This window comes from Pipistrellus kuhlii, unplaced genomic scaffold (genome assembly GCF_014108245.1).
Source record: "Pipistrellus kuhlii isolate mPipKuh1 unplaced genomic scaffold, mPipKuh1.p scaffold_m20_p_55, whole genome shotgun sequence".
Lineage (NCBI taxonomy): Eukaryota > Metazoa > Chordata > Mammalia > Chiroptera > Vespertilionidae > Pipistrellus > Pipistrellus kuhlii.
Window position 1 is genome coordinate 355484 of NW_023425557.1, and position 16554 is coordinate 372037.

General features: G+C 59.7%; 2 protein-coding genes across 14 annotated transcripts; both read right to left on the minus strand.

The window, feature by feature from the left end:
- Positions 1-478: 478 nt before the first annotated feature.
- INAFM1 (InaF motif containing 1) lies at positions 479-1256 on the minus strand. Its single transcript, XM_036416405.2, is given in 2 exon segments — positions 479-956; positions 958-1256. Coding segments are annotated over 2 exon segments (408 nt in total). The 5' UTR covers positions 1189-1256; the 3' UTR covers positions 479-779.
- A 62-nt stretch (positions 1257-1318) lies between these two features.
- On the minus strand, positions 1319-16138 carry CCDC9 (coiled-coil domain containing 9). 13 transcript variants are annotated; one of them, XM_036416394.2, is made up of 15 exons: positions 15049-15247; positions 14328-14401; positions 14105-14209; positions 12288-12389; positions 11857-12084; positions 9682-9765; positions 9429-9602; positions 7912-8093; positions 5506-5546; positions 5267-5399; positions 4791-4881; positions 4268-4709; positions 3764-3879; positions 2850-2899; positions 1319-2301 (listed from the first exon to the last, which is right to left on the minus strand). In XM_036416394.2, exons 1-15 carry the CDS (start codon positions 15230-15232, stop codon positions 2136-2138), a joined length of 2172 nt encoding a protein of 723 aa, XP_036272287.1. In that variant the 5' UTR covers positions 15233-15247; the 3' UTR covers positions 1319-2135. The 13 variants fall into 13 exon arrangements, with proteins under 13 accessions (XP_036272287.1, XP_036272295.1, XP_036272294.1 ...); XM_036416402.2 differs by lacking the exon at positions 15049-15247 and adding an exon at positions 16035-16138 and having other exon boundaries at positions 1320-2301; XM_036416401.2 differs by lacking the exon at positions 15049-15247 and adding an exon at positions 15972-16138 and having other exon boundaries at positions 1320-2301.
- Positions 16139-16554: the final 416 nt, after the last annotated feature.

The following is a 16554-nucleotide window of genomic DNA, read 5'->3' on the forward strand; positions in this document are numbered from 1 at the left end:
CGGGAGGCAGAGCAGCCACCACCTCCTGCCCATGCTCCCCTCGGACCCCAGGAGAAGCTGCCGTCCCAGCAGCATCCTGGCATCTCAGAGCGGCTTGGCCTCTGTCCCTGACATTGTCATCACACTGAGCACAAACCCCAGAACCCCAGCTCTTGCTTGACATTATCCCACCTCTCACCCGTCTCCTGGGCTGTGACAGGAAGGCGGACCCTCGGCTGTCGCCAAAGGCGCCTGTCCTCTGCCCCAAGCATGCAAAAAGCCTGTGAAGTTCTCACTGTCTGACCTTCAACTGCCCTGTGGCAGATAAGCCTCTGTTTCCCACCCCACCCCAAAAACTGCATGAGGGGGATGCAAGAAAAGGGACCCCGTAGGAAGGGAGGAACACACCCAGCCCCTCCGAGCAAGACAGACAGAGACCAGACGCCAGGAAAAGACCCTCACAAACTCGAGCAGACAAGACCAGCAGCACCGGAGAGGAGGGTCTGGAGTTTATTGCAGGTGGACGTGGACGGAGGGACACGGAGAGCCAGAGAGGAGGGGGCCGTGGGCTCTGCGCTCAGGATCCTCTGGAGGGAGGGACGGGCGGTGGCCTGCCAGAGGGTGGGCGCCCCGAGCCAGCTCCCCTGCACCCCCGTTCTTCAGGATGACAGCTCCACAAGCTCTAGGCTATTCCAGTGAAGACGGAATCCCGGCCGGACGGGAACGGGCATCCTCGGCGGGGCGATCCATCCTCGGTGGATCTCGAGGGCCTGCGGTGCGGCGTAGGGTCGGGAGGGGGGTTACCCTGGTCCTCGCCCCCCCGCGGCCTCCGGGGTCTCTCCGGGCATCTGGCGGCGGCGGCGGCGGCGGCGGCTGCGCGGCAGCTCGAGCTGGGGTCGCGGCCCGCCGGCGGCTCCCAGGCGGCAGGGGGCGGCGGCGGCGGCGGGCGCCGGGGCGGGCGGCGCGCCCGGGGGGGCAGGCGCACGGAGGGGACGGCGCGCTCGGCGGCGGGCCGGCGGCGGCCGCGGGGGGCCGCGCGGGAGCCCAGATGAGACCGTAGTAGACGGCGAGCAGCACCGCGGCCAGCGACACGCAGAGGAAGTAGGCGCAGACGGGAGCCAGGCGCAGCCACCGGCCGCGCGGGCCTTCGCTCAGCCCCGCGCCGCCCGGGCTCTCGCCGCCGCCGCCCACGCAGCTCGTCCCCCGCATCGCCGCAGCCCGCTCGGCCCACAGCGCCCGCACAGGCCCCGCCCCCGCACAGGCCCCGCCCCCCGGCGGCCACCTCCGCGCCCCGCCAGCATGGCCACGCCCCCTCGCAAAAGGGCCGCCTCCGCTTCCTAGCCCCGCCCCCCTCAGCCTCCGGCCAACCATTACCAAGCTAAGACAACGGCGGCGCCCTAGCCCCGCCCCCTGGCCTCTGGCCCCGCCCCAGAACGGTAATACCTGTTTCTTTTCCAAATACAGGTCTAGCCCGTGCTTCGGGGTCATACCCACGGCTCTTATTTCTTAGAAAAACTCCCCTACTTTATTGACTTTCAGAGAAGGAGAGGGAGAAACAGCTGTGAGAATGGAATACGATTGGCCGCCTCCTGCACGCCCTCTGCCGGGGGAGAGTCCCGCCCGGGCAGGTGCGCTCACGGGCGATGGTGCGCGGGAGGCCGCCCACCGGAGCCGCATCAGCCAGGGCTCCCACGCCTCCTAAATGCGAGGCCGCCCAGCGCTTAGCTCCTCCCCGCGCCTTAACCCTCTCCCCTTTAAGGGATTCAGGCTTCTTCCTGGCGTCTAGCCTCGCCTCCGAGCCCCGCCCCCTTGCCAGGCTCAGGCCTCGCAAGCCCCCGTTCCAGCTTCATTTCCTCTGAATAAGACTATATACTCCAGCATCCGATTCTGTCCTCTTCTGCCCTGGCTTCCCCTCCCTCAGGTCGCTTTTCTTCCCCGCACTCCACTCGTTCCAGCACCGAATTCTCGGCGGCTGCGCCCCACACCAGCGTTAGGAACTCCCATCTAAGCCGGCTTGGAGGCCCCTCATATCCTGATGCGTTCCCGCTCTCCCTCCGCCCACCAGATTCTGGCCCTCCCAGAACCCTAACCAGGCCCCACAAAGCCCCGTCTCCTCCATACTCTGCCCCAAGTTGCAGCTCAACCCCACGCCCCGCTCACGCCCCTGCCCGGCTCCTCCCCCTCCACCTGCATTTCTCCCCCCTAAGCCAGGCTCCAGGAGGAGGCACAGCCAGGACGGCAGACCACCCCTCCTGCCGCCCCCCCACCGAGGCAGGAAGCTCCAGGGCCCACCCAGCAGAGTCTTCAGGAATTCGGGGAGGCCTGTGGGAGGGGGGGAAGGGGATAGGTGTCAGGGGGTGGAGAGGCAGACCCTTCCTCCCGCCTCTTCCGCCGCAGAGAAGCCTTGTGCCAAGCACCGCAGCCAGGCCGCCCCGCCAGGAACACGGTGCAAAGGTTAGCGAAAGCGCTGCGTTTAATACACAACCGGTGGCCGAGCGGTTCAAGTCCTTGCAGAGTCGCCGCCAGCGGCCATGCCTGAGAAGGAATCTCCTGGCGGCAGGCCACTCGGCCCGGGGACTAGCACCTACCCGCCGGGACCCCCGCAGGCGGGTCACTGGGAGACTCCCGGCCATCCGGGCCCGGCGTCCCCCCATTTGTGAAACTGGACTAAAGCCGGGGCCCCACGCCGGCCGCGGCCGCGGGCTCCTCCCCCCTCGCGTTAACCCTCTCCTGGCCGGGGTGCGGCAGAAGCAAAAGGCAGGAGCGCGGCTGCGGGGAGTTAGTGCAGAGACGGCGGGCGGGCGGGCGGGCGGCGGTCAGCGGGCGGCCCCCGGCGGCGGGGCGGCCGCCACCACCTTGCAGAAACGCACCCTCTGGAAGTCGGTGATCTCCGCAGTCTCCTGGCCCTCGGGGCCCACCTCTGGGGAGAAAAGGGGCGGTCAGCGGAGGGAAGTCCCCAAGACAGCCCGCCTGGCCCTGCCCCTCACCTCCACTGCGCTTGGCGACAGGCGCCCCCGTTCTAAGGGGTTTAGGGGCCTCGCACTAATCCTTGCAGCAGGACCCTCTTTACAATAAACAAACTGGAATGCAGTAACGACATCACGGTCACTTGGCTAACAAGGCGCAAGGACACCTGGCCTCACCCCCACCCTAAACTCTTGTCCTCAGACCCCAGCCCACCCGCCTCATGGGCTTAAACCTACCTCTAAGGTGACTGCCCTACTGCGCCTGCCCGCTCTTGTCCTTGCCCTAGCCCGCCTGCTGAGTTCTAACCAGACCTTCGCCGGCTCTGCCCCCAAACCCTAACCCCACTCCTGCGGTTCAGTCTCAGACCCAACATTCTAATAGGGTGTGCATCTCTATCCTAATTTACTCCATTAATATCTAATTTACCCCATTAATAAATCCTAATTTACCTAATTAATATCTAATAGCTCAAATATCTAATCCAGCTCACATCTAAATCCATTAGACTGCCCTCCCCACTCTTTTTAATCTATTAAAATTCCTAATCCTGCCCTTAGCCCCACCCCTCTATTTCCAAACCCCCAGGCCCACCTCTAAACCCTAATCCCATCCTGGCTCTGCCTGCTCATCCCCAGGCCCTCCACTGGGTTCCTAGTAACTGGGCCCCAGGAATCCTCCCCTGAGCTCCGCCCCCTCACCTTCTCACTTCACCCCAGGTCCAGCTGTTACCCCACACACTGGTGATGGAGCCCAGCCCCCTCCATCACCCCCCCAAGCCCCCTCCCCTCGCCCCAGAGGAAGGGGGGGAGGCAGCCACCTCCAGGGTCCTGGCTCCCCCACCTGGAGCGGCCTCGGAGCCCTCCTCTTCAGCTTTCCGGGGTCCTCGGAGGCTGGGCCCGCTCCCCAAGGAGGCAGGGGCTGGCTGGTCACCTCCTGGAGGAGCAGGAGGCCCGGTCAAGCCCCTCCCTGTCCGCATGGCCCCCCAAGACAGAGGGGCCAGAGGAAAAGGGGGTTCAAGGACACAGCTTGGGAATGTCACCGAACGGGAATGTCACCGAATGGGAATGTCACTGAACGTGAGCACTTTATTAGAGGGAGCTCTGCAGGACCCAGAGCAGGGCAGTCCCCGGGGTGGGCATCCCAGAGATCGGCCAGGACAGTACACACATGGGCACGGACTGTCCTCCCAGGCCGCCAGGGCTGTGGGGCACACGGGATCCCGGGGCCCAGCCCCTGAGGGTCCCCTCACCCCCGCCCATGCACCCTTTGAACACACACACAAGCAGCCAGCTTCATGCATTTCCAAAAGGCCAGGCCTCACCCGGAGAGAGGGCATCGGCCGGGTGGCTGGTCCGGGGAGAGTTCAGCTCCATCTCTTCGCCCCAGTCAGACACGGGCTGGTGGCCCCCAGCGGGGGAGAAGGGGCTGGACGGTGTGGCCGGGGACTGGGGCCGTGCCAGGGGCTGCTCAGGGCTGGAGGGCTCTTTGCTGGCCTGCTCACTGCCGGCGCTCCCCGTGGGCTCAGATTCTTGGGGTCGGTGGTCTTGGGCTGGTCCCTCCTCCTCTTCTTCCTCTTCTTCCTCCTCCTCCTCCTCCTCTTCGTCATCAGCTTCTTCTTCCTCTCCAATTTCCTCCTCGCCATCACTCACATCTTCCCATTCCTCATCCTCCCCTTCGTCCTCCTCCTCTTCGTCTTCCTCCCCCTGGTCCTCCTCCCCCTGGTCCTCAGGAGGCCGGTGAGCAGGGGCTGGGGTCTCGGGCAGCTGTGGGGACACAAGGCAAGTCAGAGAGAGGGTGGGGGTCCGAGCACCCCACACCCCCGCCCAGAAACCAGTCCGCCTCACCTGTGCGGGCGTCTCCTCGCGGGGAGCGGGCGGGGAGGCCTCGGGGGCCGGGGACTCCGCCTCCTTCGTCTCCCAGCGGTCATCGTGGTCACTGGAAGGTCAGAGGGAAGGGTCGTGAGGCCTGCGGGGCACAGGAAGAAGGGGCTCCCTCTCCCGCTCCTCCCCAGAGGGTCAAAACTCAACTAGGGGGGAGAGAGGCTGGTTGTGTTAGAGCACTCAGGAGGAATGGCGGGTGTGTCTTCAGGTGCCAGGGACAGACAGACAATGGAGGGAGGACAGGTGGCAGAGCGGAGATGGGCGGAAGAGGAGGAGGGGACAGATGAGTGACGAGGAGAGACAGGCCCTCCAAACGAAGGGCCTCACCCAGAGAGACAAGGGCCCTGAGACACACCGGCCACAAGTAAACCAGCCAGAGAACAGGGTGCGGGGCCGCCCGGCCCGCTGGGAGCGAGCAGGTGCCCGGAAGGGGTGCCCACCTGTAGGCACGGGCGGCTGCCCTGGCCTGGGGGCGGCTGCTCTTCCTCTTCCTGCGGCTGACCTCAGCTTTGTGCTGGGACAGGAACTCCCTGAAAGTGGGGGGCTTGGGAGGCCGGGCCCAGGCCTGCTCATCTGCAACAGAACCCAGGAGTTGTTGGGGTGGGGGGCACAGCACAACCCCCACCCCGCACCTGGCCCAGCCAGCTGCCTACCCCGCCCCGAACACCCGCCCACTCACCATATCGGTGAGATGGCTCCAGGGCGGCAGCGGGGTTGAACCTGGGGAGAGAGAAGAGGGTGAGCAGGAACCGGGGACAGTGGAAGCGAGAGGCGTGGGAAGGGAAAAGAGGGAGATGGGCATGGCCGCTGCACTCAGTAATTAGTGTGTTGGCCTCACACCAAAGGATCATGGGTTCAATCCCTGGTCAAGGGCAAGTACCTGGGTTGCAGGTTCAATCCCAGGCACTAGTCGGGAGGCAACCAATGGGGGTGTGTGTGTGTGTGTGTGTGTCTCTGCCCCGGCTCCCTCCCTCCCTCTCTCTCTAAATATCATGGAGAAAATGTCCTCCAGGTGAGGATTCACAAAACAAAAACAAACCAAGAGGGAGCTGGGGGCCAGAGGCAGAAATCAAGGTCATAGCAGGGGACATGGTCAACCGGAGAGGTTACTGATTAAGAGGGGGCAGGATCAGGTGACGGACAAGAGGCAAATGTGGCATCATACGACACACACAGAAAGAAAACATTCAGTATTTGACGCCCTAGAACAAAACCTTGGGAAGTACATGATCCCTAGCTTCCTGCTGGTCTCACTTCCGGTTTCTGTCCGTCACCTGCCCAGCGACACAGGCTCTCCCACTACCTGGAGCCCCCGCCCCAGGCCTCCGCCTGCTGCTCCCGACCCTCTTCCCAGGTCTTGTGTGTGGTTTTTGTTTTTGTTTTTTAGAGAAATATTGATCTGCTGTTCTACCTATTCGTGGGTTGGTCCTTTTTTCTTTTTAAATTGACTTTTAGAAACACTGATGTGAGAGCAACCCGGGCTCAGTACAACTCCCAACCAAGTGAACCACATCAGCCAGGCTCATTGGTTGACTCTGTTTTTTGTTGTTTTGTTTTTCAAATTTTCTTTATTGATTGCAAAGAGGGACAGGGAGAGGGAGATAGAAACATCAAGGATGAGAAGCATCACTGATCAGCTGCCTGCTGCACACCCCCTACTGGGGATGGAACCCGCAACCCGGGCGTGTGCCCTTGACTGGAATCGAACCTGGGACCCTTCAGTCCACAGGCTGATTTTCTATCCACTGAGCCAAACCGGCTAGGGCTAAAGATATATTTTTTTAAAAGGTGCAGTTTGATCCTCAGTCACAGCAACCGATCCATGTTTCTCTCTTTCCTCCTTCCTCTCTCTCTAAAATCAATTAAAAACACATACACTCAAGTGAGTATTGAAAACAAACAACAACAAAAACTCCTAGGTGTGAAATCTCCCAACGCAGCTAAGGACCCCAATGGGGTAAAACCATTGCTGACCCTAAGACTTGTCAACCCTCAGAGCCTCAGCAGCTGACACGGAGGCTGGTCCTCCTGCCAACGATACAAAGATGCCTTCCTTTAAGTCCGGCTAGCTGGGTTCTTCCTGGACCCGGAAGGGGACAAAGTCAGACCAGGGGATAATGATGCCACTGGGATAAGGGGTTTGGGTTGGAGCAGTGGTCAGCAAACTGTGGCTCGAGAGCCACATGTGGCTCTTCCACAAAACACCACGTGTGGGTGCGCACGTACAGTGCGATTGAAACTTCGTGGCCCGTGCGCAGAAGTCGGTTTTCAGCTCTCAGAAGGAATTTCAATCGTCGTCCTGTTGATATCTGGCTCTGTTGCCTAATGAGTTTGCTGACCGCTGGGTTGGGGGGTACAAATTAGAGGGATGGAGGGAGGATGCAAAGGTCTAATCACTGTCCGCCATTCTTCCTGCCCTCCCTGAGTGAGAATTTACATCCACACCATCAGCCACGGAGTCCCGGCAGTTCCCGCCCCGAGATGCTGGGTCTGTGGCTAATAAAATGGGGAGGTTTACCCACTCTCCCTCTTGCACATCTGCCAGTCATGTTCTGCTCCCCTCAGCCTGACCCCCAGAGTGAACACACATGGAGCAGGGAACTGAGTTCAACCTGCTTCAAGAAGCCGCGCCCTGCCAAAACCGGTCTGGCTCAGTGGATAGAGCGTCGGCCTGCGGACCAAAAGGTCCCAGGTTCGATTCCGGTCAAGGGCATGTACCTTGGTTGCGGGCACATCCCCAGTGGGGGGTGTGCAGGAGGCAGCTGATCGATGTCGCTCTCTCATCGATGTTTCTGACTATCTATTCCTCTCTTTTCCTCTCTGTAAAAAATCAATAAAATATATATATATTTTTTTTTATAAAAAGAAGCCACACAGTCGAACCCACAGCTGACCCTGAACACAGGAGAAAGGGGTGCTTTTCCGTGCCCCTGAGAGCTGGTGGTCACACGGCCCTGCCACTGCGATTACTGATACAGCGTAAGAAACCAGAGCCAGTCAAAGGAGTGCCAACGCTCAACCACTGAGCACACCAGTCAGGGCCCAGGGCAGGGAGCCGAACGGGGCAGGCAGGAGCGAGACTCACATCCCCTCGGTCTTCTCGGCGTCCCACTCCCGCCGCCACTGGCCGGTGGGCTTGCGGTGTCTCTGCAGCCGCTCCTGGTCGATCTTCTCCCGCTCCTGCTTCCAGCGCAGGTACTCTGAGCGCTCCCGGCCCGTCATGGAGAGCGTCATGTCGCTGGCACCGCCCAGGCCAGCCCGGCGGCCCTGCCCACAGCACACAGCAGTCAGGGCCTGTTCTGCCACCCACCCCGCCACCCAGGTCCTCCGAGCTCAGAGACCGAGTCCCCTGCTCAAGCTCACACCGGAGGCGCCAGGGCAGAGGTTAGGACCAGGTCTGCTCCAGACACCTCCTCAGAGCGGCCACCCCGGATCTGTCCCTCACCCTGCAGGATTCTTCTTCATGACATGTGAATTACCTGCATCTCATGCCACAGGGTGTCCCAAAAACACGTATGCACACTTTCACAGCTGACAGCTCAATGGAGGGGTTTTTCTTTGCAGCCAGACTAAGCTTTAAGCAAAGGAGCTTCATCCTAAAATGCTCCTGGAAGTTTGAAAATGCAGTGCAAACACTACCTCTATAATTATTCCAAGTGTGTGTACACACCTTAGCAGCTGAGAACTCACTTAATTTTCACTCCTTTTCAGGTTTCACTGATTTGAAATAATGGGTGAAGCCAGACTAAGCTTTGAACAAAGACAATGCACCCACTAGACTTTTCTATGAGGATGCATAAAAAATAAAATTTACAACACCAGCAGCAACAGTTGACGAACTGAGGGCGCATAAGTACCGAACAAAATTATTCTTTATATATGCGATTCTGCTGCTTCGAGTTGTCAGCAGTGCCTGGACCAGAATGGTCACCAGTTTGAAAACAGGCATTGATAAAAAATTATTCATTTCTGTAGATTCTTTGAAATTTTGAAAATGAACTGTATGTTAACAAACACTAACTTTATAATCATTCAAAATGTGCATACAGCCGAGACAGGTTTGGCTCAGTGGATAGAGCGTTGGTCTGTGGACTCAAGGGTCCCAGGTTCGATTCCAGTCAAGGGCATGACACTGGTTGCGGGCACATCCCCAGTGGGGGAGGTGCAGAAGGCAGCTGGTTGATGGTTTTCTCTCATCAATGTTTCTAGCTCTCTATCCCTTTCCCCTCCTCTCTGTAGAAAATCAATAAAATATATTATTATAAAAAAAAAAAAAGTGTGCATACAGTTTTGTGAGAAGAAACCTACATATCCATTCATTGAGCTCCCACCAGAATAACTTCAGGACGGGGCTTTGTCTAGCTAACCCTTGGCTGCAGCACCTAGGACAGCGCCCGGCACTCACTGGGCAGCAAACATTAATGACATTAGGAAGGGGACAGGAAGCAGTGTGGTCCTGACACAGACCCAGCAGGTCACTTGGGGCGAGAGCCAGCCTGTTGCTGCCTCTCCCTGGCTCTGCCTCCCTGCTGTCTGGCTCCCGGCTGTGCCTGCCGCTCAGCAAACACCAAGGACGTTTGCCGGGGTGAGATTCTGGCCCACCTGCCGCTCGTGCTCCAGGCCGCAGCGCACGCGCTCGAAGTCCGAGCCGCCCCAGTTGCGCCCGTGCCTGCGGCTGCCCTCCCGGCGGTCCCGCTCGGGCTCCTCCAGGGGCCCGCTGCGCCGCCGCGGGTCGTCCAGGAAGTTCCGCACCGGGTTGGGCTCCAGCACGCCCTCCTGCGGGCACAGGGACCGGGTTGGCGGGCTCACCCCGGCCTGGCAGCCTGCCTCACACCGGGGACACCCTGGCACTGACCCGCTGGTTGCGCTCATACTCCGCAATCTTCTCCATCTCTTCGTTCATCTTCTCGATGTTCTGCTTGCGCCGCTCCTCCCACTCCTGGGGGGGGTACAGAGACACCGGGGGTCAGCAAGAACCACTCAGCTCCTGTGCTGGAGAGTTACCATGACAGCCAAGTGTCTCTTCCTAAGGCCAGCCCTTGGCGGGAATTTGGCTCCAGTGTGTTCCCGTCAGCATTCATCAATAAGGAGAACTCGCTGTGCCTCGGTTTGTGCCATCAATAGGGTACATGCTGAATGCCATGTTGGGATCAGGAATCTGGATACATACCAAGCAGAGACCTACATGGCTAGCCCCCAGTAGAAACCCTGGCCAGAGCCAGTTTGGCTCAGTGGATAGCGTCAGCCTGTGGACTAAAGGGTCCCAGATTCGATTCCGGCCAAGGGCATATCCCCAGGTTGTGGGCTTGATCCCCCCACCCCCGTAGGGGACATGCAAGAGGCAGCCAATCAATGATTTTTTCTCATCATTGATATTTCTACTTCTCTCTCTCCCTTCCTCACTAAAATCAATTAAAATATATATATATATATATATATATATATATATATATATGTTAAAAAAAAAAAAAAAAAAAACTTGGGCACTAGGTTTCTATTAGATTCCCTGGTAGGTGATCCTCAATGCTTGAGTACTTTTTAAAAATATTTTTTTACTGATTTGAGAGAGAGAGGGGGAGAGGGAGAGGAGCAGTGATGTGAGAGAGGAACACTGACGGGCTGCCCCCTGCACATCGCCTCCTAGGGACCGAGCCTGAAACCCAGGCCTGCGACTTGACCGGAATCAAACCAGCGACCTTTCAGTGCGTGGGACGATGCTCACCCTGAGCCGCACCGGCCAGGGCAATGCTGGAGGGATTGGGTGCAAACTGTATAACCCCACTGGGCAAGCTGGTCTCCGCCGGATTTCAGCCCACATGTCTTTCCCTTCTGCTGATTCTGCTTTGAATTCTTTCACTGTAATGTATTTCAGTCAGGAATCTTTCTAGCAAAACACTGAACCTGGGGGAGGGGTTGGGGACCCTTGAGACACCATGGTCACCATAGAAATGACAACAACCTGGCAGATGGCTTGGTGACGCCCCCACTCCCCCACAATCCATTCTCCCCTTCCTCCATGGTAACAAAATTTTATATAAGCACACAGCCAAGCTGCTAGAGTTGACATTTTTACTCCCAGGGCTCAGCATATAAGAGAGAAATAAACTTCCACCTGACTTAAGTGGGGTCTTTTGGTTACAGCAGCTTAGCATAGCCATATATATATATATATATATATATATATATATATAAAAGACTAATATGCAAAGTGTCCCCGTGGGAGTTCGACCAAGAGACTGGGAGTTCAATTGCTCGGTATGACATGTGCTGACGATGTGGGGGTAGCGGGAAGGCCAGGCGGCAGCCAGGGAAGGGAGGCCCCAGCTGGCAGCCAGAAGGCCCCGATCAGCCCTGATCGCTGGCCAGGCCAAGGGACCCCACCCGTGCACACATTCCGTGCACCGGGCCTCTCATACAAATAATAGACACCCATAGGTCATGTTCACTGAGCACTTACTTGGGGTTTCTGTGCCTGATGAGACGAATGTTTATAACCTTTAAACCAGACGTTCTTCCCAGTTAAGAGCAAGAACCCAGAAGCTTCTAGAGGAGAACTGAGCTGCCCCAGGACAGGGAACAAAGAGAACTAAGATGACCCCCAGTCCATGGCGGACTCTGAGCCACTATGCTAGACAGCCTCCACCCCGCTAACCTGAGTGTCAGGGCAGTGGCCGGAGTTACAGTAAGAACGTCACTGTTCCCCACAAACAAATCTAGAGGAGAAAGAGCGGAAGCACACGTACTGGACAGAGCCTGCCAGACTCACAGAGTTTATCAGAGACAGACAAACAGAGCCAGTAAGAGAAGAAAGAGACAGGCGAAGGAAGGCAGATGGGTGAGCACACACCTGACAGAAAAAAAAAGAGGAGGAGGAGGAGAACAGAGACAGGGCGAATACACACAGGCACTGGTCAAGAGGGGGAGAGAGAAAGAGCCAGATGGAGGAGCTGAAAGAGAAGAAGACGCACAGAAAGATGGACAAACAGGCAAACGGTCCATCTGAGACGGGAGAGCCCTTCCCAGCTCCTACCTTGGACTTGCGGTCGGCAGCGGAGGAATCTCCAGCTCCAGAGAGATGGGGGGACCCCCTGCCCCGGCCCCTCCGGCCGCGGCTGCCAGCTCCTCCCCGAGGCGGCTCCCCAGGACCGTCCTCCCAGGAGCGGGGGGCCCGGCCCACGCCTGCCCGGCCTCCTCCCCTGCCGGTCCCGGGGGGCCGCGGCGTCCCAGGAGCCCTCCGGAAAGGACCCTGGTTCTTCTCCTGTGACGGGAAAGGAAAATTCCAGTCACCGAGCGCGGAGACGAGGCGGCCCAGGGCGGCTGCCGGGGCCGTTAACGTGATCTCGGGGCCCAGCTCCCCGCTCCCTGTCCTCTGCTGTCCACAGATCGGGGCCGTTAACGTGATCTCAGGGCCCAGCTCCCCGCTCCCTGTCCTCTGCTGTCCCCCTGCAGTGTGGGGCTCACCACGTCCACGGCCACATTCTCCTTCTCCAGCGAGCGGCCCTTCCGGGGAGCTGTCACGGCCACGCCCTCCAGCTCAGCTTTTTTCCGATCCTCCTCGATCTCCTAGGAGCAAACAGCAGGGTGAGTGTGGGGGGAGTGCATGGCTGAACTCCAAAGCCCCTGCCCAGCCTCTCTCCTGAGCTCCAGGCGAGAAGGCTGGTGACCTCAGCATCTTCCCCCAAACCGCAGCCACCGGCTCCCCCTCCGGTGCTGCCTGTCTCTGCGTGAGGACACATCTGAGTGGAGCCTGAGGCGGTGAGGGACGGAGGGCCTCTGGGGAGACTGTTTCCAGGGGCGGAAAGAGCTCCACGCTGCTCCTGCCCTCCCCACTCCTGTCCAGTGCGTGTGTACCCTCCGTCTCTTCCTGTTTTCCTTATTTTTTGCCGTTGAGCGTGTGCTTGTCTACCTGTATTCCCTCCCGTCTCTTTCATCTCCTACTGGCTCTGTCTGTCTGTCTGTCTCTGACGGACTCTGTATGCTGGCAGGCTCCCTCACAGCCTGAGGTCTGACCTGCTCACCACTCCCCTCATCTCTCACCCTCACCCACTCTGGCTCCTCGCTGCTCCGAGAACATAGCGGGCGCCACCTGTTTCAGGGCCTTTGCACCTGCCGTTTCCTCAGCCGGAAACACTTCCCCTCCTTCAGGGCTCCGCTCAATGCTCCCCTTCCTAAGGCGGCCTTCCCTGCCCAGCTAGAGACCCGCTCCCCTGCCGTTCTCCGCCCCTCCTCGTCCCTGGCATTACGTCCATTTTGCCTGTTGTCTGCCTCCCACTGCAACAGAATCTGCCCGAGGGCCGGGCCGTCTGTCTGCTTTGTGCTGATGTAGCCCAGAGCCTAGAACACTGCCTGGCACACAACGGAAACCCAATATGCTTTTGGTTTTAATGAATGGATGGAGAATGAATGAATGAAACCCCATCCTCCTCCCAGGCCCAGCTCTGGGACAGCCCACCACCTCCTGTCACCTTTGACGGGGACCTGGACCTTGTCCTGGACTCTCCCCACTCCCCTCCACCTCACACCACTGTCCCATCAGTCACTGTCCCAAGCCAAGCACCTCCTCTCTCCCCAAGGTCCCTGCCTCAGCTTCCTCCTTGGCCTCTTGTCTCCGGCATCACCTTCTCCCATCCGCTACCACCTTCTCCCACCACACACAGCAGCCAGAGGGGGTCTTCCTAAAAAGTATGCTGACCTGGCCCCCCTCCTCTCAAAAGCCCTCCATGGCTCCCCAGTGCCCTCAGGAAGAAGTCCAAACTCTCAGTCTGGCCCCTGCTGACCTCTCCAGGCCAATGTTCCCCACTGACCCTCTAGTTCTAAGTTCCAAGTTTTTACACAAACTGTTTCCTCTGCTTGAAACATGCTCTGTTCTACTTTCCAACAGGCTAATGTCTACTCACCCTTCAGGCCTCAGAACCCCCTCCTCCAGGAAGCCCTCCATGATATCCTCCAGGCTGGGCTCCCAAAGACCCCCAAAGATGCCAGCCTGCCTACTCTGGTCACACTGACTGAAGACAGTTCTGTGCCCCCACTGGGCTGTCGCCCCAGAAAGGCAGACCCCACTCGGCACAGGGCCTGGGACAGCCAAGGCCTCGGTGAGCATTTGTGAATAAGCGATGGAATGATGGCATGGAGGGAGGAAGGAATGCCAGGCTAAGGCCTTCGGCTTTTATCCTGGGAGTGAAGGGGCGCCATGAAAAGGTTTTAAGAAAAGGAGAGGTGAGGGAAACTCACTGCAGGGAGGAGAGGGGATGGGGTCTCCCAGGGCAGGGCTAGGGCACCTGGTAGCGCCGGATGAGGGCCTCATTCTTCCGTCGAAGAGCCTCAATCCTCTTGTCCAGTTCAGCATCCTTCTCCTCCTTGGATTTCAGATCCAGCGTGGCTGACTGAGACAGGGAGGCAGTGGGGAGACGGTAAGAAAAACCACGTGCTGCGTCTGGAACCTGGACCCCCTCCTCCCAAGCCCCCTGCTGCGAAGCTCAGACTCAGAACCTGCCATCTCACCATTCTGCTGACTGCGTGGGGCCGGGGTCCCAGCAAACCTTCCTTGCAGAACGTGGATACAGCACTGGGGGTTCCTGAGAGCAGAAGACACGAAAGAACTAAGGCCAATGCCCCCACCCAACCTGCTTCCTCTCCCCCATCACAGTAGTGTACACACCCCTGCAACCCACAAGAATTCTAGTCCTCACTCTCCAGTGCTCTTCTTGAAATACCTGCCCGCCCCTTCCCGGGAAAATTTTAAGCTCCGCCCCCTGTGACCATTTGGACCCACCATCTGTGACCCACCAGGGGCACACCCACCTCCGGAAAGTTCTGGCCCCACTCCACAGCTTAGACCAGCTAACACCGCTTTCCCTCCAAAGGAAGTTCCCCAGTCCAGCCTCCACACGCTGCGCGGACAGTTCTACCCGCGCCTCCATCCTCCCCCGGACCTGTCCCTGGAAGTTCCAGGCCCACCGCCCTGGGCCCATTGTGATGCCGCTCACATCCCAGTGAAGATTCTAACCTCACTTCTATCCCAGGAAAGTTTCAGAAACATCCCGAAACTCCACACTCTTTAAAAAAAAAAAAAAAAAAAAAGGCTCGATTCCCACTCCCTCAGGCTGCCCCGACCCTCGGAGAACATACTAAACCCACACGTCCCAGCCGCGTTCCCACCACCATCGCGAAAATAAGGCAGCTGCCTCCCCGCAAAGGTCCCGAACACAGGCCCGGTACCCACTGGCGAGGCTCCCCGCGCCCAGCCCGATCTTCCTAGGCAACACTCGCCCCGTCCGGACACGGAATTTCCCCGACCCGCCCGCTGCTTCACGGGAAAGAACGCCAGCATCCGCCTCGCCGGGAGCTCTGCGGCCCCGCCCCTCTGCCGGGGCAAACTTTCTGGCCCCGCCCACGCCCCGTGTCATTCATCTGGCCCGGCTTCCGACTTCCCCCCCACCGACCTTCTGGCCCCGCCCCCCGGTCCCCAAGCAACCGCTGGGACCCGCCCCCTCCTTCTCGCGTTATGACGCCGGCCCCGCCCCCAGCCCGCCAGCTCTCATCGGCCACGCCTCCGGCTTAACCAACCGACCTTCTTAGTCACGCCCCCTCGGCCCCGCCCCTTCCAGGTCGAGTCAATATTTGCAACCCCCGCACCCCGGTACCCCACCACGGGGCTTCCGGCTTCCCCGCCGAAGCTCTGAACTTGCCCCCCTCCCCACCCGGACTCCAGCAAAACTTTCTGGCTCCACCCCAGCATTCCCCCGGCCAGGACCCTTCATCCCCCGGCAACTTTTTGGTCCCGCCCTCGCCTGCACGTCAGCCTCTAGACCCGCCCCTGACTTCCCCGCCGAGGACCTGGACCCGCTCCCCGATCGGGCAAAACTTTCTGGCCCCGCCCCCAGCCCTGTCCAGCCAGCGCCCCGGCCCCGCCCCCGAGCTCCCGGGGTTACACATTGGCCCCGCCCCCCCAAGGGCGGGCGTAATAACTTTTCGACCTCACCCCCCTGCTGCCCGTCCACGCCGGGGCCCTGCCCACTCGCCGACGTCCCGCCCCGCCAGCGCCCCACTAGCTAGCTCCCCATGTGGGCGTCCAGTCCCCGCCCCCCGCGGAGTGCTCCGATCCCGCCCCCGCGGACGGCTCGCTCCCCTGCCCGCGCCGCCTGCCTCCACGTGGGGCGCCAGGCCACGCCCTCTCCGGGCGCGCTCCCGGCCCCCTCGCCCGGTCACCTGTCCCGGAGACCCCGCGGCGTCCGTCCGCGACTCCCGCTCCGTCGGCCTCGGTGTCCGCAGCTCCCCGGGCCCCGCGCGTCACTTCCCGCCTGCACCACGTGAAGAGGGGAAATAAAGAGGGTCACTTCCGGTCCCACGGCCCGTTTCCGGGATCCTTAAAGGCGCCGCGCCCCCCCACGAGTGGACGCGGGAATGGGTCGAGCTGATGATCCGCAAGGGTGCTGTGCAAGTTTGGCCTACTTCCCTCTGCCTGGATCACCGTCTTCGAAGGAGGCAGACGCCGTCTCCTCTCTCTGGCCTTTCCATGCTCCCTTATTTCCTGGTTCCAATAAGTAGGCACTGGTCCATGACTCGTGAGGGAAGGCATGAGAAAATGTGAAATAATAAACAAATGTGGGAGCGGTCTTGTAAAAGGGGCGCAGGAGAGGCCTGAGGGTGAGGGGGTGGCCCACCACCTGAGCAGAGGAAGATGCTCAGAAGAGAATGAGCTGGATTTGGCTACAGAAGCCGGGGATAA